This window comes from Solea senegalensis, linkage group LG5 (assembly GCF_019176455.1).
Source record: "Solea senegalensis isolate Sse05_10M linkage group LG5, IFAPA_SoseM_1, whole genome shotgun sequence".
NCBI classification, from domain to species: domain Eukaryota; kingdom Metazoa; phylum Chordata; class Actinopteri; order Pleuronectiformes; family Soleidae; genus Solea; species Solea senegalensis.
The window spans coordinates 13,604,727-13,627,207 of record NC_058025.1 but is presented as its reverse complement, the minus strand read 5'-3'; the positions used below and the strand labels follow the sequence as shown (position 1 = coordinate 13,627,207).

The window sequence follows — 22,481 nt, the reverse complement described above, 5'->3', positions numbered from 1 at the left end:
CACTAATTATTAAAATGCAGAGTATGTTCTTACTTCAAACGGAATGTGTTTGTCCAAACTAATTTAGTGGCTGATCACTTCCTACAGTGCTGATTTCCCTGATCTGAGGAAACACAACAACTGCATGGCCGCAGCCTTGACTCCATCTGTTTATGCAAGACTGAGGGACAAGACAACTCCAAACAACTGGACACTGGACCAGTGCATCCAGACTGGAGTGGACAACCCTGGACACCCCTTCATCAAGACTGTAGGAATGGTGGCTGGTGACGAGGAGAGCTATGAGGTTGGAGTTTATGTTAACAGTAAGTTGTACATTTTTAACGCTATAATGCATTAAAGTGAGTGTTCATTTATATATTTATCCATCTTTAACTCAGGTGTTTGCTGAGCTTTTTGACCCTGTGATCAAGGACAGACACAATGGCTATGACCCTCGCACAATGAAGCACCCCACTGACCTGGATGCTTCCAAGGTGATACCCACATTTCTCTTTACTCCATAGTTTATTAATCCCTGTGCCCCCTCCTACAAACACTGAACTCATGCTTCCTCCTTTCCAGATCACTTCAGGAATGTTCGATGAGCATTATGTGCTGTCGTCTCGGGTCCGTACTGGCCGTAGCATCCGTGGGCTGAGTCTTCCCCCTGCGTGCTCGCGCTCTGAGCGCCGTGAAGTAGAGCGTGTGGTTGTGACAGCTTTATCCGGCCTGAAGGGAGACCTGGCCGGTCGCTACTACAGCCTGGGCGAGATGTCTGACATGGAGCAGCAACAGCTGATTAATGTTGGTGAACAATCATGAACACTTTGATACACATGCTCATTCACATGATCAGAGAAACAATTAGTTTCTGTATTTCCATTTGATGACCTTTGCCATCTGACATCATCCTCCGTCTCCTGTTCCTTCACTGGCCAATCAGGAGCACTTCCTATTTGATAAACCAGTGTCACCGCTGCTTACGGCAGCTGGAATGGCCAGAGATTGGCCTGATGCTCGTGGCATCTGGTAAATATTCCTCATGTCCCTCCTTAGAGACCCTGCAAAAAGATGTGGTGCTTTCACTCTAGGCCTAAATCCAAGTACCTGCATTTGTAGCTCCCACAGACCCAAACTAAAATGTATTCTCCTGATTTTCAGTCTATAACTGTCCACTCACTTAAAATTCAGAATATTTTCTCATATTTTCCCTTTAGCCCTAGAACTACTACTCCAGGTCTAGTGTTGCTCTGACCTCCACCTCTGCATCTATGCCTCCATGACCCCTCTTGACACTGGAAGCCCATGACCTGCACAATGTGATTAGAAATATCTTCTCCTCTCCTTATGCTGTAAATAATTCTACCAACAAGCATGAATATGAAATGCCAACTTTGATTGTATCTCCTTTCCTTTCGCAGGCACAACAATGAAAAGAACTTCTTGATCTGGATCAATGAGGAGGATCACACAAGGATTATATCCATGGAGAAAGGCGGGAACATGAAGAGGGTGTTTGAAAGGTTCTGCAGAGGTTTAAAACAGGCATGCATGTCTCTTTTTCAAGTACAGTAAAAACTGTAGGTAAAAACATGGCCTACAAGACAGTATCAAAACACAACAGGCCATAAAAAAGTAGAAAGTAGGATGAACTCACCAAATATAAAGGAAAGTTGTCCAATCAGGAGCATATCCACAATCCAGAATCCAGTTATCCATCCAGTGTGATCCGAAAAGCCAAACACAATACTGATTCAAACTGATATTTTCTACCAGGTGGAGCATCTTATTCAGGAGAGAGGTTGGGAGTTTATGTGGAATGAACGGCTGGGTTACATCCTCACCTGCCCCTCAAATCTCGGCACTGGGCTTAGGGCTGGTGTGCACATTCGCTTGCCCCTCATGAGCAAGGTAATGCAGGGAATGCAACAGCACATACAGGGAGACAGGTTCCCTGCCATTTTGCCGATATCATGTGTGAATACAATTGAATACTTGTGATATTTATGCCCTAGGATCCTCGCTTCAAAAAGATCCTGGATAACCTGAGGCTACAGAAGAGAGGCACAGGAGGTGTTGACACAGCTGCGACCGGAGATACCTTTGATATCTCTAACCTTGACCGACTGGGAAGGTCAGAGGTAAGTGCTTGAAAAGGAAGCCAGCAGCCTTAAGTAAGAATTTAATTAAGCCGTAGGAAGTCACAGAGGAGAACGGACTTACCTTGACTTGGATTGTGAATAACTGTGTCCCCTGCTGCTTTTTAATCTTCTGTCTGGGCAGGGCCGTGCCAGTTAGTTTCCTGAGCTGAGCCTTTCATGTGTCACCTCCACACAGGCTGTGCACAAACACGAGCAATCAATCAAATGCTATAAAAGGTCATAGCTTGTTACAGTAAAGCTGAGATTCTTCCACAAACGTGTAACTTGTGTTACAGTTGAACTTACCACTGCCTCTTGGATGAGCTCTTCTAAGCATTTATAAGGTACTTATAGCCAATTAGATGCCAGCTGGTGTTGGCTGATCATGGACATTAAGTATTCCAGTAGAAAACAAGCAGCAGAAACCTCAGAGGATTTACCTCAGTGATTTTAAGGTGCTCTGTGTTTGAAAGAGTGCAAGTTCATGTTCCGTCACTTAACCTAACTTCAAAGTTCAACAAATCAAAATGCAGAGTTAGTTTTCCTTTCCTCTTCTTATTTTTTGACTGATTGTACAGAGTGGTTTGGCTTGTGATGCTCAAATGAACTTTTGCCACATGTGTAACAGCATTATGCAATAAATCCTTGGCAAGACCCACTTTTTTAATGAGAGAGACTGAACTGAAATCAGCTGTTCCAATAACATTTAAACTTAAAGTAGTATTTTTTTTGTGGATCTACCTTTAAAACTAGGGCCCTAGCTGTGGCTGGCAAACAAGCTCAGAGTTGCATTAGTGACACTACCTAACAGGAGTGTAGGTGTAGAGTGAGAGACTGACACTTGAAGCTGGTTGCAAGTGCTCCAAATTAAATTATTGGTTTGTGAGTGCAAGGAGGCTTTCATTTCAATTTGTAAATTCTAAATCTATTCAATTCAATTCAATTCAATTTTATTTGTATAGCGCCAAATCATAACCCAATATGTCACACAATGAGAAAACACTAGGCGTCAGTGGAGAGATAAAACCTCCCTTTTAACAGGAAGACATCTCTGACAGAACCAGAGTCAAAGATGTGCAGTCATTGGCCTCGACCGGTTGTGGTGAAAGGAAAAAGGGGGGACAGGGGAGAGGCGGGGGACAGAAAATGGGGGGAGAGAAAGGACAAGATGGAGATGAGGTAGAGACAAAAGAAAGAAATCTAGAGTCCAAAGTGTACTTTTATATGAGGAGTTTCTCTGCACTCTTTAAGAAAACCCATATGACAATGAAAACAACACACAGGGTGAGACAACAACCATAGCAACGTCTGCGTAGGTTGGAAATTGTTGGCAGGAAAAGAGTTTGTTCAGAGATTATTTTTCATGGACCTCAGCGAGAGTGTACACACCCATTGTATGTCAGAAATGGTCCCAAAAGAAAAACATATTTAAACAGTGAATGTGTAAAAACCACATCTCTATGTTAAACACTGTGAAGCTCCAGACGTTTTTTTGTCACCATGGTTACTAACACATATACATAGGACACCATTTCCTGTCTAACTGCACGTTTTGATATAGGATATGTGGGTTTTTCTCAAATTTTAGTGGAAGAGGAATAATAATAAGAAGAAACGTGGATCTATGTTCTGGATCTCTCCCTTGCTCTGCCTTGCTAAACAGACACTCAAATAAACCCAGGCAATAATAATAAATGCACCGCCAACAGGCACTGTAATAAAATCCTGAGCCTTAGTGACGACACATTGTGTTAGATCATTATCAGGATCATAGTACATTAATTTGCAGGTATATTACCTGTAACAGAAACTGACTGTGTGATTCCCTGTTTTCACAGGTGGAGCTGGTACAGGTATTGGTTGATGGGGTGAACTACCTGATTGAATGTGAGAAGAGGTTGGAAAGAGGGCAGGAAATCAAGATCCCATCTCCCATCTCCCAGTTCAGGAAATAAACATCACCTCTGTCTGGAATCCTGGAATAGAGAACTCCCTCTAACCGCTTGTCACTTAACTGTTGGTCTTACAAGATATTCTGGAATGTATAGCCCTAAATTGATTAACTTGGACATTTTATTCATAACACATATATATACTGTATATGACGTATAAATTCTTTGTAATTCTTTATTGGCAAGTTTTTTAAATTTTTGTGCAGAAAATTAAAACTATACTTGCCAGCAGTGGTAATGAAGTAAAATCTTAGGTCCCTGTATGTAAATAGTTTTCCTGTGTATCAACTTCTTGGCTTGTATCTACTTTTAGAAGCACAATATACAATTATGACCTTTGTTGTGAGTCATATCTGTGAGCTCCTTTCTTAAATTGTTTATCTCGTTTGGATATGTGATCTTATAAAACCCAGCATTTCCTTAAAACCACACCAAAAAATGTTCACATTTTTTTCCGTTGCTGCATCATTAGCCACTGACGCCCGTCAGAATCTTGTGATCCTTTCAAAGGAGTCTGACCAATGGAAATCATAAAAAAATCAGATGAGTGAGTCGCAACAATCATTAAACTGTGCAACCAGGAAATAAGTACAAAACAAGATTATAAAACAGCCATGTCAAGGTACAAAAGAAAGCATAGATATACACACACACATGCAGACACATTTGCGCAGTTATTATTCTCCAGACACAGCACTGATTTCCATTGATTTGGATAACATAACACAGCATTATACCTAACCCTTTACCAATGACCTGACTAACCCTAACCTTAATCTAACCACAATTCCAATGTAAGCCTAAAGAGATATGAGTACACAAACACAAACTTATTTTTATATCGTAGTGAGGTCACATCGTAGATATAATGCCTCCCCTAGCCCCTTACCCTAATCTTAACCTAAACCCAATTCTAACCCTAATCCTAAAACCAGTTCTTCACACTGAAAAAGTCTCTTTAAATGTCCTCACAAAAAATAGGTTTGTTATGTTTTTGGACCTGAAAAAGAAGAAAATATAAAACAATCGACAAATACATAACATAAATTCTATGGGATGTTTGCATTGTAATTGTTGGTTGCTCACAGAGTCACTTTTCTCTTTCTGGCATCAGATTACTGACAAAAGATCTATTAACGCTATTAGAGATCTTAACCAAAGAGCTCCAAAACTGTATGCATATGATCGTGTGTGCTTATTAAGGCACATCTGAATGACACTAAGATTTCTTTGGAAGGACATTTTCTCTGAGAGAGGACAGTGGACACACAGAACCAATGGCTGGGATTTTCACTATAACTTTCACTATCACTATAAATATACCATCAGTATTAAACCACAAAAGGGAATTTATTGAGTTGTGATATACAGAACACATCTCTTTAGGTACACATACTACCTAATAAAGTGGCTGCAGTCTGCTGCTGTAACCCATCTGATTCAAGGTCCAACATATTGTGTGTTCAGAGATGTTTTTTGAGTCACTGTTGTCTTTCCATTATTTCAAAACCAATCTGGTAATTTTCCTCTGACCTCTGTAATCGACAAGACATTTTCTCCCCGATTACTGCCGCTCACTGGATATTTTCTCCTTTTAGGACCATTCTCTGTAAACCCTAGAGATGGTTGTGTGTGAAATTCTCTGTAGATTAGCAGTTTGTGAAATACTCAGTCCAGCCCATCTGGCACCGACTGGCAACAACAACACCACGTTCAAAGTCATTGAAATCACATTACCTCCCCCTCTGTGATGCTCAATTTGAAATTCAGCTGATCCTCTTGAAGGAAGGAAAGGATCTTTGTTGTCATAATACAAACCGAAATTACCAGGTCCATGGCAAAAGGGACCAACCTGACCGAATGTGTCTCACAAGGTTGGAGAACATGGAAACACCACACAGAAAATGTCCCAGACCAGGAATCAAACCCAGCACCTTCTTGCTGTGAGGCAACAGTGCTAACCACCACTCCTCCAGGACAATGTCTACATGCCAAACTGCAATGTGATTTGTTAGATATCGGCTTCAACGAGCAGTTGAACTTGTGCACCTTAAGCAGTAGCCACTGAGTACAGATGGTTTGAAAAACACGTATTACACATTGACATCTTGAGGTGTGACAGCTTCACTCTCAGTCTAGTGTTGAGTAAATATGAGGACAAATAGCAAGCTCTCGAGTTAGGCAAACCTGACGGGAATTTACAGAACAATCCATTTTACAGAACAATCAAGAGTTACATATTATCAACCATATGCACCTTACCTGGACACTCCCTAATCTGACACTGTCCAATCATAATTAGTCAGTGTGGTGAGCTTTTTGAGGCTATAAAATACAAACGGAAGTGGATGAAGTTCATTTTGTCCTGGTCTGTGCTCCTACTTGTTTGGTCTGAGGCGCAAAAATGAGGCTGTGTGGAACTTTGGCTCTCATCTGTATGTTGCTGTCAGCAGGTAAGCACAGTTAAAAAAAAAATACAAATAAAGAATCTGTATAAATATTAAATGCGGAATTTAGCTTCACTAAACATTGTGGTTTCTGCTTTAGTGGATGGGTTAAAGTGTTACAACTGCTGGGAAAGCAACCCTGGCACCTGTCATGAAGTATGGACCTGTCCTTATCATTATGACCGCTGCGCCACCACAATAGGTACTTTTCCATCTAATGATTTCTTAATTAGGTCACATCACACAACACAGTCTAAATTACAGTTGAGTCACTTTACTTGAAATTAAAAAGGAACTTTGTCTTTTTTCTTTTACAGTTGCCCAAAATTTGATCAGTAAACACTGTATGAGGAGTGATATGTGCAATAATGTTTATACCGTTGGCATCAGATGTTGTTCTGAAGACCTGTGTAATGGAGCGAAACACACTGGAGTCTTTGTCCCTCTTCTTCTGGTGCCCATAGCCATTAATACACTTTTTAATTGATGATTAACTGTCTAAGTCTGTTGCATCATGGGAAGATCGCCTACACGCTTGATGGACCGCTGAAAAACAAAAATACAATTTTTGCACTGTAAACTATTTTAGACTCATCTACAAATGAATAAGACTGTATATTTTCCGAATAATGTGTACGTTAGAGAATAAACGTGACTTTCTATGAAAATACACCTTAACGACTTCATTTTTTTGCATATTTCGAAATGTCGTTTTTGCTCTTGAATCTGAAATCGTCACATTCATTTACCAAACCGAATGCGGGATTACTCGCCATTTCTTAGAGAAAAGGGCAACTTGTTCGAACAGCAGTTTGTAGGCACTACACGTGCTGTCTGTTACTTAATCCAGGGACTTTACCCCGTGTTTAACTCATGGAGGAAAAAAAAAAGCACTGATGACCTTTTCTGTGTCTGATGATGAATAGAATAACCTGATCTTTGTTAGATTTCTGCTGGATAAAGAGAGAGACTGTATAACTTCAGTCACCAGATTGTGATGTACCGTATAATGTAGTCTCTTATTCGTACATGAAGCACGTAGACCAGATGAGAAATTGTAAATGTAGAAAGTACAGAAAGTACAGGGGTTGACAAAGCTTCTTTTTTGATAAACTAGACGACTGGTATTAAGCTTAATGAGGACAGGACATAAATGTGTACATACATGTGTAGCAACAGAACACTTATTTGCATATTATTGCAAATCAACATTATGTCTGTGCATGATGTAGCATAAATATGAAAAACACAAAGGTGATTTCTGTATGAAGGAGGAGGAGGAAGCATTGCCAAACATAGCAACAAATTCGTTTTTATGACTTTTAAGTGCTAAATTCATTTCATTATTAACTTTTTTGAGGCATTTTTATTTTCCGAAAAAGAAGCAGTTAACACCATCTGGACCAAACATCTAATATATTGTTATTTAACCCTTAGGGGTATTTGCTCTTTACTTCTGTTGGGCCAGATTTATGAATACACATGTTTTTGCTGCTAACTTTGAATGATATAAACACTTACTGTAGATCAGGGACTTTACTTTCTCAAACTCTCTCCTGCTTGCTTGCTAAAGGGTGGTGTTATTTTTATTTTTGCAGTTATTTTTATTTTTTCTGATCTTCACAGACAAATGATCCAAAGCCAATGATGCTAAGGCTGAAAAAATATTAAATAGCAAACACTGAAAATGGATCCCACAGATCCGAACTCCACACAAAAGGTTAAAACTGAGTGGAAATGCAGTCTGAGAAGCAGGTGGATGATTTGGTGCATTGGTAGGTTCCAGGGAGAGAGTTCCCTGACGTGAATTATTGTTCGGGTGCCACTTTGTTGTGCCGCTGGATTTCCAGACTGGCTGAGATTATATGATATTGTTTTTTTATGAATGACTGTAGAAAACTTTGGGGGTTATTTGTTCACAAATAATAGAAGCTGTCATTCACCAGGGACGGCAAAATCAACCAGATTCACATTTTTCACAGTAGAGGGCAGCAAAGGAAAACATAAGACTGGCAAACCAACATTAGTCCCCTTATTTTTTATGCCTATATTTTATATATGTATTGATTTACAGTTGACGGCTTTGACAACAAAATACTATGCAATGGAATGTAATTGTAATATTTACAAGCCAAGGCCATCCAGAAGTTTGATTTACTAGGTTTTGTATTGAATTGTATAATTAATGGACGCTTTTATGAAGTAATGTCCCATTTTTTTTTGTGCCAAGTTTTTGTGGAGCACCTTTGTGAAAGCGCAGATAAAGAACACACCCAGCTGATTATGTGTTTTATGACACAGTGCCTGTGTACATGCAAACTTAAAGTCCTTTGTCCAGTCACTCCAAAGGTAAAGAGGTTTGCATAAATAAACGGCCAAAACATTTACATTTAACAACATTTAACATGATACAATCACTCCACTCTGTGTCCACCACAGCTTACAGTGCCTTTGAAATTCATTATATAATCTTTGCAGATAATATTGCTTTATGTCATCAATGCATAATAACACTGAGTACTGAATAAACATGCATTGTTGGATAATCTATTCATCTGCTGTAATGAAAGACTGTGAGAAATGTTTTACACTTTAGATCAGGATAACAATCTTTCACAAACAATCACAGACTTATGTTCCGTGATCCAGCTGATCACATTTGACTCCGCCTTATTACTGCAGTAGCATCACGAACTATATGAACTGAGTGGTACCATTGTGGAAATGTAAAAAATTGTTTATTATTTCCCTCCAAAGAGCATAAAAGTGTTTATTGATTTGTGCGTGTTTGTTGTCATAATGAATGTACATGTGTGTGTGTAAAAACCTAATGACTATCTGTCTTGCTCTGAAGTCGAGTCAAAAACACTTACGCAATCAAAATGCTCGCTGCCAATTTTTCCAAATTCCGACATGAACTGAAGCTGGTGGGAAAAAAAAATCAAACCGCTTGAGTGATCCGGCTGCTTCTGAAGCTCCAACACTTGTATTTTTCCCCAGACCCCAATTGCTGCGGTGTACGCTGAACTATTTTTTGAGGAGTTACAGCTACATGTCTATCTTGTGTCTAAGGAAACGGCTGGAATCTTATTTTTAAGGACCGATGCATTCATCTGTAATCCTGTCTCAAAATTGTTTATGTTTATTTATTTGATGTTAAATTCAATAATCAATAAAGGCGGGGGACACTCTGGACAGGTCACCAGTCCACCATGTGGACACATAGAGTCAAACAACTATTCACACTCACACAGTTTATTAATTAACAGTGTCCAATTTGCCTAATCCCCACATCTGCATGTTTTTGGACCTCGTAGGAAACCCACGCACGCACGAGGAGAACATGCAAAGCTTCATGAAAGGCCTCATGACATCACTGGATATAAATGATTTATATGGAGACAATGACGCCAGTCACTTCACACACCAAAAAATAAATGATACATTATATTCCACTTTTGGAAACAAGTATTCACAAGCATTCGTCTTGGATCACACTTCTATTCAGGAACCCGAGCAGGGACTTTTGATTTTGAGGCATTCTTAAAGGAATACTTCACCGATTTGCATTTAGCTTTGTTATGTTCCCACCAGTGACACTTGGTCCAAGTCTTGAAACTTCAACGCTAATTCCACACTTTTTAGACCCACTTGTAGGGGGACTGGACCTCATTCCCAGAATGCAAACAGTGTCCGCCATCTTTGCCACTGTGTCACTGGTGGGCACGTAACAAAGAAAAGAAGATATTTCTCGACTGAGGTTGGGAAGCACAGTTTTTCAAAAATACTACCCCTATTCTACTAATGCAAAGCTAAATGCAAATCGGTGAAGTATTCCTTTAACAGAGAGGCCTATTGTTCTCTTGAAGAAGTCAGTCAACCAATTCAACAGCGCTGTGCCATTGATACTTTGACCTTTCCTGATACTTACTGTTCCACTAGAAAAGATCTCAAGTGTTGGTGCTCTGGGACTGGCTGAAGGGATCATAGGTCAAGTAATAAAAATAATCCACTACACACCCTCTTTACATAATATAAGTCAGTTCTTAACAAAGCACATGATTTGCGTACATGTTCCCAGGTCAGGACTCAAAAGTATGGGGTCATTTTATTGTTTGCTATACAGAATATTTACATTTTAAAGGTCCAGAGTGTGACACTTTGGAGGCTTTAGTGTCCCTAAATGATTAAATACACGATCCATTCATGTGTTTGTACAATTGTATCGTCTTTTCAAAATGTAAATTGTTTGATTTTAAATGTCTGAGCTTGTTCTTTCCGAACCTTTGCCGACTCTGATCATCTTGCTTTGCCACAGTCCAAAGCAAGAATACAGTATGTATGAAACATGCTCAACTGTGTGTCACGTTAACGAAGACAAACTGATGAGGAGCAGCTCTTGTGAGAAGGGGAGACAATAATGAAGTAGAACAGCAGTAACTTTACATTTTTCTCTAGCGGGGCATATTCACGAACCATTCTAGTGTGAATAAGATCTTAAATAAACATAATTTCCTCTTTATGTTACTGTAAAGTTATTAATAACACAAGCCTGTCTCATTCAGTACAGCGTCACATTTCATCCGTAAGGACTTATGACCCCTCTTAGCCCAACAAGTGACACACTGAGTCCCAGCCCACCATCACAGGGCATAATAGATACGTTACTGTTCCTGACAGCTGTGCCCAGTGCTATCAACAAATACACACGTTATCCCTTTTGATGGCGTTCAAAGTGCATTTCATTCTCGACTAAAGACTGAAAATTGCAACGCATCAGGCGAAAAAAGACATCCGCTGGTTAACTGAATCATCACGGCTGAGCAGGTTTGAGTTTAATTCCATGTAAGGAGAAGTCGGGAGGATGTTGAGGAGAATGAGTGCACTGAGGCTTGTGGGATAATCCCATTAAGAGCTGCACGTTCATTCAGAATGACGACCCACAATTGTACAGTGTGTTAGAGATTAGGGTCTAACACTCAGCGATGGAGAAGGGTCTAAAGCAAATCTGCATCCGCAATATTTTACAACATTGTAGTATGCGTAAGCAAGTAGATAAAGCTCTTTTAATTGAAAAAAATCCATTATTTGCAGCAAGAAGAGCCAGTTTCACAACCTTGTCAGAACAAGCGCCTCTCTGCATTTAGTTTGCATGTTCTCCCCGTGTGTGCATGGGTTTTCTCCGAGTTTTCCAGCTTCCTCCCACATTCCAAAAACATGCAATATGGGGATTAGGTAAATTGGACACTCTAAATTGACCATAGGTGTGAGAGTTGGTGGTTGTATGTCAGCTGAGATTGGCACAGCGCCCCCCGCGACCCTCGCGTGGAGAATAAAGCGGTAGAAGATGGATGGATGAATCATCCATTATTGAAGCTATTTACAGAGTTTCTCGATAGAACAGATTGGATTACAAACAACAAGAGGATGCGTCATTGCTTAATCCTAATTGCAAAGGATGTATTTTAATACAGTGGAATACATTACAGTTAAATTGCATGGCAGGATTTATATATATATATATATATATATATATATATGGTGTCTTTTCTAATTGCATTAGAACTGTTCATCAAAACCAAACACTAAAAATGGACGGTCCACAGCTACAGCTCAGTGAGGCTGCACTTTGAGATTATGCAAATACTAGCACGATAACACGCTTATCACGTCAGTGTTGCTATGGGAATATTGTTTACCATTCGTTTTGTGCAAGTGCATTTGTTTAGTCGCACAAAACACAAAGTAACACTAAGATTAGTCATTAGACTTAAGGTTTTAAAGTTAAGGAATCCTTGAAGTTCCTTTTGACGGGATCATAAATGCTATTAACCCTTTAACACTGTGCGTATCGCAGACGACACGTTTGCAAGAGTGCACTTTGCATTACTGTACTAACGCGACGGTTTGTGATATTGTGTGATACAACACTTGGTTATTACGGTAATTTCACTCGTACTGTTGTAGGAAGTGAGCGAAACAGCGTCATTGTCACCAGAGAGGAGTGACTTGGAAAAAACGCCTGGACATGGTTTCCATTTTGTGGCCTGTTTTTGGACATTGAGACAAAGACTCAAACAAATTTTATTTTAAATATGTTTCATACTGTTCAAATTTCAAATTTAACACACACAATTTGGTGTACTACAACTACAATGTTTTTTCTAAATAAAACATTTTTTTAACATGCAGTAAATTGTAAATAATTGCCAGATATTGAGTTATTCTGGAAAAATGGGCGAAAGCATTTACTCACAGGACATTTTCTGTATGGTTAAAATAAGCAAAAAAGTCTAGACGGACATTTTGAGGCTCAGGTGTTAAAGGGTTAATTTATTGGCAAACCTCTGGTAAATGTAGTGACGTATAAAACAAATAATCTCAGTAAAACTGGTCAAGTCTTTCTCAAACACAATCTTTTCTTACTCTACTACTTACAGAGATGGTTTTTCATCCTGTTTCTCAATGACCTGATTATTGCAACAGCCTTTTTTTTTTACTTGTTCTAGCCAAAAAAAATCTATTAATCAACACAAGACTGAACTCAGTTGCCAGGGTTTATATCGGACCCTGAGGAGAACGAGCTCGTTTTACTCGATTACACTGGCATCCGGTAGATATTGGAAACGATTGCAGGATGTTACTGATGACTTTTAAGGTTCCAAAAGGCTTTTTGCCGATGTAAATTTATGACCTTTTAATACACAAACCTGTCATTTTTGTTATATATATATAGTAATATGAGATGCTAAGGCAAAAGGTCTTCTGCTTCAGAGATGTGGTTGAAAACTTAAGGGGACAGTTTGGGGATCGGGGTGCAAATCCTCCCAGTTTTTCATTTAGTAAAAGTGCAAAACAAATTACAACTTTTGTTCCCTTCATCATTTATAGTTCACAGCAAAATATGGACATAAAGTGAGAACCTTGATCAATATATTGGCTCACGCCATAGGCTTAACATGTCAGAATAAAACCTCTTTTAAGATAAGTGTGAATTCACTGGTAGTTGAACATGTAGTAACTTATTTCTTTTCTATAATAATATATAATTCTATCTTCCCTCTACACACAGTACCAATATAACAAGTGAAAAGTCCCCAGTCGTTAGCTGTACCAGCTGTTGAACTGAAATGAAGTACATGTCGTGCCCTTTAAAAAGTATCAACACCTCTGCGGTGTAGGTAAGATACTCGTAAATCAAAGTGCGGAGCACAATGTTCTACAATAAAAATGGGATAAAATACAGTCACTGACAAAAAGCAGAGCCTTACAAACGTGCTTCATCATGCAAGTCATATTTATTTTTGGATTGTCAACCAAGAGATAGCGGAGATGAAAACCCTGCCAAAGGCAACTGAAACTGATACAAACTATGAACAACAGAGGGACGCTTGCTCTCGCCAAGAGATGTAATGGACGCTGGGATTTGTCAGGACAAACGAGAGAGCAATCATCCATCTGTGAATATTAAATGAATAAAAATAATACATTAAATAAATATTAAAAGTTAAAATTGTTGAGACACAAAATAAAATATCTGGCAAAAACAAAACAAAAAATACTTTTAAAGTTACTATTAGTTAACTGGTTTATTTACAGAGAAGTGGAGGGCTGTGTTCATGTGTGAGTCTCTGTGTTTGTGCGCACGCGCGTGTGTGTGTGTGTGTTCTCATTCCAGAGAGCAGAAGTTCTCCAGACTGTTCTCTCGATTCTTGGGGAGTTCATTGCGTCCCAGTAGTCGGTACTGAAAGGAGACACGATTGATATAGTTCCCACTGGACACCAGCCTCACCACTGAATTATCACAGCCAACCTTCATCTGGGCTAAAGGGTCAAAACAGAGGGAAAAAAAAGGATTGTTTACGCTGGACCACATGAAGAACATTTTGTTCTCTAAGCCATACACACACACACACACACACACTGTGGAAGAAGGGCTCATCTTTTTTTTTAATTCATGTGTGTAATTCACCAAGATAATGGTGAATCTCATTTAGTACATAGCAGAGGTCTCAAACTTCTCATTATCAGGTTATAATTTTCTAGGTATTGTACATCTTTTATTTACACATGAATATTTTTATTATATATGTATATATATATATGTATATATATACATACACATATATACATATATATATCACCTGAGTTTGAGACCCCTGGTTATATAGTCAATAGGAATTTGCAAGTAACAATGTAGGAATGGCTGATGATGTGCAATTGCGACAAGGATTAGAGAATCCCACTGACAGTGCTGGGACTCACCGAGTCCTCTGAGGGAGAAACACAGGTCAGCTACAGGGAACATCTTGGAGGTGTCTATGCCATTGCCCCCCAGCAGCTCTACATAGTCACCTGACCCCGAACAGCCCGACCACACCTGCCTCTGCAAAATACAAACAGAAGCCCTGTTTAGTTTGGACCTACTATTACGTACTGTATATTCCCAGCTTAGTATTGCCAACATCTGCCACATGCAAGCTAGAAAACAGATGGATATGAACAAGGACGTACAAAGGCAGGTTACCCAGTATTTTTTCTAAATCAACTTAATATGGAGGAAAATGCATTTGGCACATTTGTCAGATCTCAAGTGTGTTGTGAGAAATAACTGAACCCGTATTTCACTGCATCCCACTTTCAGTGATGGATAATCGTCCTGCTGCATCCACCATCATTCTGGTCTTTAAGTTTAATTGTTTAATAGTTCAATCATCAAATTAGGTCATTTAATCTTTAAACTGTAATTTAACCCTGACCACTGTCTTTCTTTTAAAATAGTTATTTGCATTTGTAATTTATGTTGTGTTTTTACATCATGGACAGTAAAGTTTAACCTGACCTTACCTCACCTGACTTGACTTGACTTGACTTGACTTGACCTGACCTGACCTGACCTGACCTGACCTTACCTGACCTTACCTTACCTTACCTTACCTTATCTCACCTGCAATTGACAAATCATTTGCTCTGGTTAGTTAGGTTGGTTTTAAAATACTATAATTTTAGGATCACATTTTTCCTTAAAGATAAACCCTAAAGCTACAGAATATCTCAAGTTCCAGCCCATCATTACTATCTTCAATAACCTACTTTTTACATGTGGTATGATTTAATGCAGCTGCATTTGCACGTAAAGGCTTCTCACAGTCCAAATCCTAACACTTGACTTTGGTATATCTACAACTATTCCCAACGATTGAATTGAAATACAAATATCAGCTTGTTATATTTGGCTCTGTGCAGCAGTACTAAAAGCCCTTTCACAAGTTTGGCAGTCAGTGTCAGAGCAGCTGCAAATATGTTCAGGAGCATTTCAGGAGACCGTTATGAACATGATTTACACATTTTCTTTCCTCTAACTCGCTGGTTCTCAGAATTGAATACCACTTGAAAATATGGAGTTCTCATCATTAAGATCCAACGTTAAAATTGGTGTGTATAGGCCTGCTGCTGTTAGTAAACCCAGCGAGACCAAGTCCATAACCTTGGTGTGCTAACAGATTCTGACCTTCAGCAGTCAAATCCAAACCAATAACCCAAACGACCTTCTCTCAGCTTCAAATGTATCCTGAGTGAATGGTTTATGGTCCCACACAGACCAGGAGAAGCTCATCCATGCTGAAATCTACAGAAGGATTGACTACTGTAACTTCGAGTCCTTCTGACAGGTTTCCAAAAGATCAGAACACATTACTCCAGTTTTAATAGGTCTTTACACTGGCTCACATTCAGTTTTAGAATTAACTTTAAAGTTCTGCTGCTGGCCTACACATCACCAAATGGTTTAGGTCCAGAACACATAAATGACATATTAAAAGAATATAAACCTAGTAGGACTCTTACGATCTACTGACTCAGATCAAATAGTCGAGCCCAGATAGTGAAGCATCAGATTTCAATATCTTTTTAACTTCATACTAAGAAATGCAATCGAAGACTTTAATTACTTTTTAATTCATTTGTACATTATTTTAATAACTTTAAAGAAATTTATTGTCGCCTTTTATGCTTTTAGTCTAACTTATTGTTTTATTTCTCTCTTTCTATTTCCCTGTACTCTATTTTATGTTTATTGTGATTGGGCTTTTGGGTTTTATTGTGTGTTTTAATATTCCCGACATTATGTTTTTATGGAACGCACATAAATGGGCCTTTCCAATTCAGTCAGACATTTCACAGGTGGCAGATTTACCAAACTATATAACTGCTTTCCTCCACAGTCATGCTGTACAGAAAGCTAACAATAAAACTGACATTTAAACTCTGCCTCACGATTCTCAGACGCTCCGTCTTGTCAACTGAAGTCAAGCTTTCATCGGGATATCTCACAGCAGGAAATATCAGATTCAAATCAAAACGTGTCCTGGCTACACCTCGCCCTGGCTTCAAATACATACTGAGACTGTGTCATTAAAAATTGCCATGTGAATATGACTCCAATGATCTTTGATCTCTCCGGATGTTATCTTTGTTCTGTAGCACCAGAGGGGGAACATCTCCGGCAGCTTTTTAGGTCTTAAAATGTTTCATTAGATATTTCTGTCTGCATCTGGGCAGCCTCATGTTCTTTTTTGGCAAGAAGCTGGAAACAGCAGCTTGTCCAAGAGAACATGTATTTGTTGATATCTATCTGAGTTAAGCGCGTTAATTAAAGGTTCTGGTGGGTTGTTGTTTTTTGCATTATTACATTAAGAAAGAAAGAGCCGGTCTAGATGTCAGTCTGTCTTCTGACGGTAGCTTCATATGAAGATGACGGAGGAGAGGGCTTTTAATCACGTGACAAAGACAAATTGACGTATTACACAACGATTAAATATTTAAAATGTGCTAACAGTACTGTAGAGTCAGTGAGTCAGTTATAAAGGTTTGTGTTTCTTCATCCATGATAACATGATGATGATGATGATGATGATGAGCCTGGAGCCCGATAATCATGCAAGTCCAATTACACACACTTGCACACCTGCAGCAACATGTTTTTTTTGTTCATGTCGGTGTCGTTAAGAAGATATTTGACATTCTCTGGTTACACCTACTGAGCTCTGAGCATAGCACCGGTCTTGTGTGGACTGGCAAAAAGCCTCTCCGATGACTGAGTCAGAGATTTGGTACTCGGATTATTTGGCTGACTTGACTATTCTTCAGTACATGGGTTGGGTTTGATGAATCTTAATGGCAAACTAAAACTTATAAATAAATAAAAATAAATAGAATAATATCATACTATCATTCTGTCACAAAGCATTATGAATGGGATGATTTAAGGAAGTTTACTCATCAGTGAGTTGTGTATATTAGAGAAATACTCAAATTAATGTCAGTCAGTCTGTCAGTCAGTCAGTTTGTCTGTCTGTCTGTCTGTCTGTCTTACCTGTGGGAGGAGCTCATTGCTTTTGGCCTGCCCCAGGCTGAGTTCTGTCAGTTTGATTTCCACCGGGTAGATGATGGAGAAGCTGCAGTTCCTGCGCTGGTGTGGCAACACCATGGTGAAACTGCCCTCTGGTCTCTGAGACATGACGTTACAGGCTTCACACACACACACACACACACACACACACAGAGATGGAGAGAGAGAGAAGGCAGAGGTGGAGTCAAATGAACAGTTCCCCATCACCAGAGGAACTCATTATTGTCACCATGTTCCACAAATTGGAGATAATCAGGGCTAACTGCAGGGAGGGGATTAGGGAGGAGCATGAAAATCAAATCCAGTTCAGATGACAAAGATAGAAAAATAATGAAATTTGAATTGATAACATTATGGTCGACTGGACAGGCACTAACTGGAATCAGAGCACTTCACTCCTCTGGGCCTGTTGTTCATTTAGAACCATTTTCACTGTAAATGAGCCTCGTCTGTGAAAGATGAGAAGATGCTAATATAACTCACACTTACCAGGGAACAAAATGGATAAAATCCTTAAAATCTGCTTACATTTTTGGGAAATATATTAAGTGCCTGACACATATTTGTTCCTACATACATATAAAAATGTTTTGCAGCTAGTCTTATTCAATTTAAGCTACGGTTCTCAAATAAAGAGACAATACTGTGAACAGCTGCAGCTAATGATCAATATATGACTTTAAATCCTTACATATCAGCGTGTAGATTTGCACTGTTTTGCTGTAGATAATCCGTTCAAACACCCTTGTTGTGTCAGTGCTCTTTCTTTGTACGTCTTGGCCTTACAGCCAGATGGCGATTGTTATGTGTTGCTTGACACAGTGTTAACGCCGTGTTTGTCAAGCAGCAGCTGGAAAACAGGTGCATCCCTCTCATTCAATCTCTGCCTGTCGCCCTTGGCCTTGATTAATGCTCAACCAAGCGCAAATGTCCAGGAAGAACACACATGCATGCGCACAAGCACAAGTACCACCGGTCCATCCCTTGCCATGAAGCACAAATAAAAACAAATCACATTTAAATGCAAGATGTTATTTACTTTTTTGTCATTAGTTTCTGGTTTCACTTTATTTTCATAGTGGGACTCACGAAAGGGGTTGTGTATCTTCTTGACGACAAGGGTGAATGCACTGCCAGGGCTGTGAATGCGGAAGAAGACCATGGCGACGTTCTGAGAGGAGCGGCTGGTGGCTCCTGTTGCTGGATTGGAACAGTAGTCTGTGTAGCGCTGATGCAGTGGAAGCTGATGGTCCTGACTGTTGGGGAACTTCTCTCCCTTCAGAACCCATCCATCAAACATCTGAGGGAACACAGATGTTTTTGTTTTGCACGGAAACTACGCCAATGGTTCATCATGAAAATTGCTCAGTGGAAAAAACAAGTTAAAAAGTGGAAACTTTAACTGAATCCATTGTTTTAAATCTAGTGCGTAATCTCTTTTAACCTTGATTCAACAAACCACTTTGTGTAAAGACTAAAACATTTAAAAGGAAAATTAAGGTCAGTCCAATAAGGCTCTCATGACCAGCCACAAACAGATCTTCTCGTCTTCCTCTCTCCAATTATTGGATGGGTGTGTGCGTACTAGTTTTGGTGAGTGGGGCCAACCTTGATGAAATCTCCAGCGCTGCAGTCAATATTGACGTCAGAGAGCTCCACACTGATGACCTGAGTTGGCTCAGCGATGATAAAAGCAGCGCAGGCCAGCTGTGGCTGAGATGCCACAAAAGTGAAGGCGCCATCAGTGGCCAGCATGTCCAAGCATCCTATAGACCACACAAATACAAGACAACAATACATCAATTCTTCATTAGGACAAGAAGGGAGGGATTCACTAGCATGACTATCATTTAGTTGAATCTGTGCAAAATAACAAATCAGCTTGTTTTCAAAGGACTGAAGGGTTACCTGGAGTTTTGACTCATAGAATAGAGTTTAATCTTTGAGAGGTTTCATTAGTTTGGACTTTGAAATTCTAAAATACAGGTACTATAGACTATTTACTGCAGGGACAACACAAATGCAATATATCAAAATGACAGTGAACCTCTTATTGTAAGGGTTTACTTGGAAAGAATTACTGAATAAACAAAGCCGTCATTTTCAGCAACACTTACTCAGAGGTCGGCGGTAAATAAAATCCTCTTTTATTTTCTGGTCCACACCAAAGAGAGAATCTAATTCTTCGGAAGATTCAGAGTCCTGAAATAAACAGTTCCAGGTTATAGCTTCAACTTGAATGACTTTTCAGGCGGACTTAATGAACAACATTTCAACGCTTAGAGAAATTGGATCTTACCTCAATGTAGCGACTGATGCCCATCTTTGAAGAAAGGGAGATCAGAAAGAGAAGGAGTTGTGCACGCAGAGGCAGAGACATGTTGAGTGTTTTCTGAAGCAGAGTGTGGGGGGAATAACGGCTGCGACTGTGAGGTGGCAGCTTTTATAGCAGCACGACACACACACACACACACACAGAGAGACAGACAGACAGACAGGCAGGCCTACATCAGAGAGGGTCACTGGAAAACAAGGGTATTTACAGTGATTCAGATGAAACGCAGTTGTTCAAAGCCACGTAAATGCACTGGAAAACGCGCTCGGCTGCAACTGCGTCTAATTTCGTAATTGAATTAAAAGTCGAGGCATTTTCCTTCCAAAATTGTTGTCGATTGTGCGAAACGTTTTCACATCTAATCTCCTCAATCACATGCTTTATACTTATTTATGAAGTGCCTTCTTTGAACACTGAGCATTAAAGGACAACTTTTTCTCTGCAGATGAGAAGCGTATTGTCCCTGATACAAATGTTCAGTATGAAATGAGTTTAATGGGTTTTTGTCATGTATTTGCAAGGAATGAAATGCTTACGTTTGACCCTGCGGTGACGTGGTTAGCCACAGTAGAGGATTCATCTTTATAGATTTTTGACTCTGATAACGTGCAAAAACATTTCATGAATACTATTTCTCATTGTTCATCGTGGAACTCATCACAGGGAGGGATCACGGGGCAGTGGCTATACGGAGAGCTACACATCTGTGAACTTTTTCTTTTGAGGACATGCTGAATGAAGACGAGACTGCACTGAACTTTATCCCAAATGTGTGCGCTTGATTTTTGCAAACACTGTGATTTGTTTTTTTTTGAATTTGTACAAGACAGATATTGCCTGGAGAGGATGTAAGCGTCCATCTGGTCTCACTGATGACATAAAATTGCCTCCTCTACCTCATCCCCTCTCTCTCAGTGATTGTGATCTCCATGAAACCACAAGCTGGACCAGAAATAATCACCTACAACTGTTTCACTGAGCTGGTTGTTGTTCTTAACGAAATAAGAGGGAACCACTGGAGGAAAAAAGGGGTTTACGTACGTTTAAAGAACAGTCGAAAATTGATCCGTCTGAGCTCTCAATCTGTGAGACTGATACTGTCGCAGCAAAAACAGTAAAGCTAATCCAATCAGCAACTTCAAACAGGATTCCCCTCCTCATATGCAAAATGGAAAATTCAGTTCTTTCTCTTCAATTTAAGTAGACAGAGTGTGTTATATAATCAGGGCAGAGGTTCATTTGTTTGAATGTTGTGCAGTTGCCTTTATGCTCTCGGCAGGCACAGGTTACAGACTGCAGCTGCGTGTGCAGCGACCTGATACCCAGACTGCCAGATGCAGATTACGCTTGTGTTATTCCTGAGCGGCCTGCACACGGCCAAAGCATTAAAACATGGTATAAATGATTGAACCAACTGAGGAACAGCGACGTGTGTGATGTGTCTGTGTGTGAGACACCCACGTGTCCTCTCATTCATCTGAAGGAAGGACAAAAGACTCTGTGTGAGACTCTGCCTTGCTAACATGACCGGCTGACATGACCCCAGGTCTGTGATGCCATGTACGGGAACACAAAACTGAAAAAACAAACAAAAAAAACAATAACGAACACCATTTACTTCAAACCTAACGCCCCCACTTTTTTGTCCACAGTGCTGATGACCTATTCAAGGTGTATTACTTTCATCTTAAAGCCAGTGGTCAGTGATACCAATTAGTCATCTTCCAAAGTCCTGTCTGAACCTATCAGCTGACGCATGGCGGCTTAAGTGTGTTTTGCTAATGTGAATGACAGCAGTGGGAATGAAAAATGTTACCATAATGCTGCATGGTGTGCGCATGTATGTGCGTGTGTGTGTGTGTGTGTCATGCTGCAAGTGCTTGTCCCCTGTGCTGCGACACATACTGTAATTGTTTAAATCCAATTTATCAAATGAATCGATGGATTTTAATGAACAAGTGATCCCACGGTTTTATCAACAGTGATATATATTTAATTTTCTTATCTAACATAATCACATCCAACAGTCTGCACCCACGGTTCTCAAAGGGTGGTAATTGGAAGAAAAGCAGAAATACTGTTCTACAGTGTACACCAGGGTATGTGGTCGAAGTGGAGCTGAGGACGTAACAAAACAGTGGTAATAAACGAAATAATAAGAATTTGAGTCACTTTATCTCTCGTGCCATCTTAATCTAATTTCACTATACTAGT

At 39.6% G+C, this 22,481-nt stretch overlaps 2 protein-coding genes across 4 annotated transcripts in view; one reads left to right on the top strand and one right to left on the bottom strand.

The window, feature by feature from the left end:
* The first annotated feature begins 68 nt into the window (after nucleotides 1-68).
* Nucleotides 69-4,414, top strand: LOC122769009 (creatine kinase U-type, mitochondrial). Its single transcript, XM_044025260.1, has 8 exons — nucleotides 69-286; nucleotides 381-476; nucleotides 565-786; nucleotides 926-1,011; nucleotides 1,404-1,527; nucleotides 1,759-1,893; nucleotides 1,998-2,123; nucleotides 3,962-4,414. The coding sequence occupies exons 1-8, from the start codon at nucleotides 125-127 to the stop codon at nucleotides 4,076-4,078; spliced, it is 1,068 nt and encodes a 355-aa protein (XP_043881195.1). The 5' UTR covers nucleotides 69-124; the 3' UTR covers nucleotides 4,079-4,414.
* A 9,387-nt stretch (nucleotides 4,415-13,801) lies between these two features.
* LOC122769145 (corticotropin-releasing factor-binding protein-like) overlaps nucleotides 13,802-22,481 on the bottom strand; it is a 74,886-nt gene continuing 66,206 nt past the window's right edge. For all 3 annotated transcript variants that reach the window (XM_044025458.1, XM_044025461.1, XM_044025460.1), the window contains 7 exons: nucleotides 20,232-20,372; nucleotides 20,050-20,134; nucleotides 19,541-19,698; nucleotides 19,022-19,232; nucleotides 17,897-18,051; nucleotides 14,788-14,908; nucleotides 13,802-14,346 (listed from right to left, as the gene is read on the bottom strand). In XM_044025458.1, coding sequence (XP_043881393.1) covers nucleotides 14,192-14,346; nucleotides 14,788-14,908; nucleotides 17,897-18,051; nucleotides 19,022-19,232; nucleotides 19,541-19,698; nucleotides 20,050-20,134; nucleotides 20,232-20,372 — 1,026 coding nt within the window. In that variant the 3' untranslated portion in view covers nucleotides 13,802-14,191. The remainder of the gene's footprint in view (nucleotides 14,347-14,787; nucleotides 14,909-17,896; nucleotides 18,052-19,021; nucleotides 19,233-19,540; nucleotides 19,699-20,049; nucleotides 20,135-20,231; nucleotides 20,373-22,481) is intronic.

What these genes read in the sequence shown, in the direction of transcription:
- LOC122769009 (XM_044025260.1), top strand. Translation starts at nt 125, where the DNA reads ATGGCCGCAGCCTTGACTCCATCTGTTTATGCAAGACTGAGGGACAAG. An exon ending in GTGACGAGGAGAGCTATGAG is followed by an intron (nt 287 to 380) that starts GTTGGAGTTTAT and finishes TCTTTAACTCAG; the next exon opens with GTGTTTGCTGAGCTTTTTGA. An exon ending in CCTGATGCTCGTGGCATCTG is followed by an intron (nt 1,012 to 1,403) that starts GTAAATATTCCT and finishes TTCCTTTCGCAG; the next exon opens with GCACAACAATGAAAAGAACT.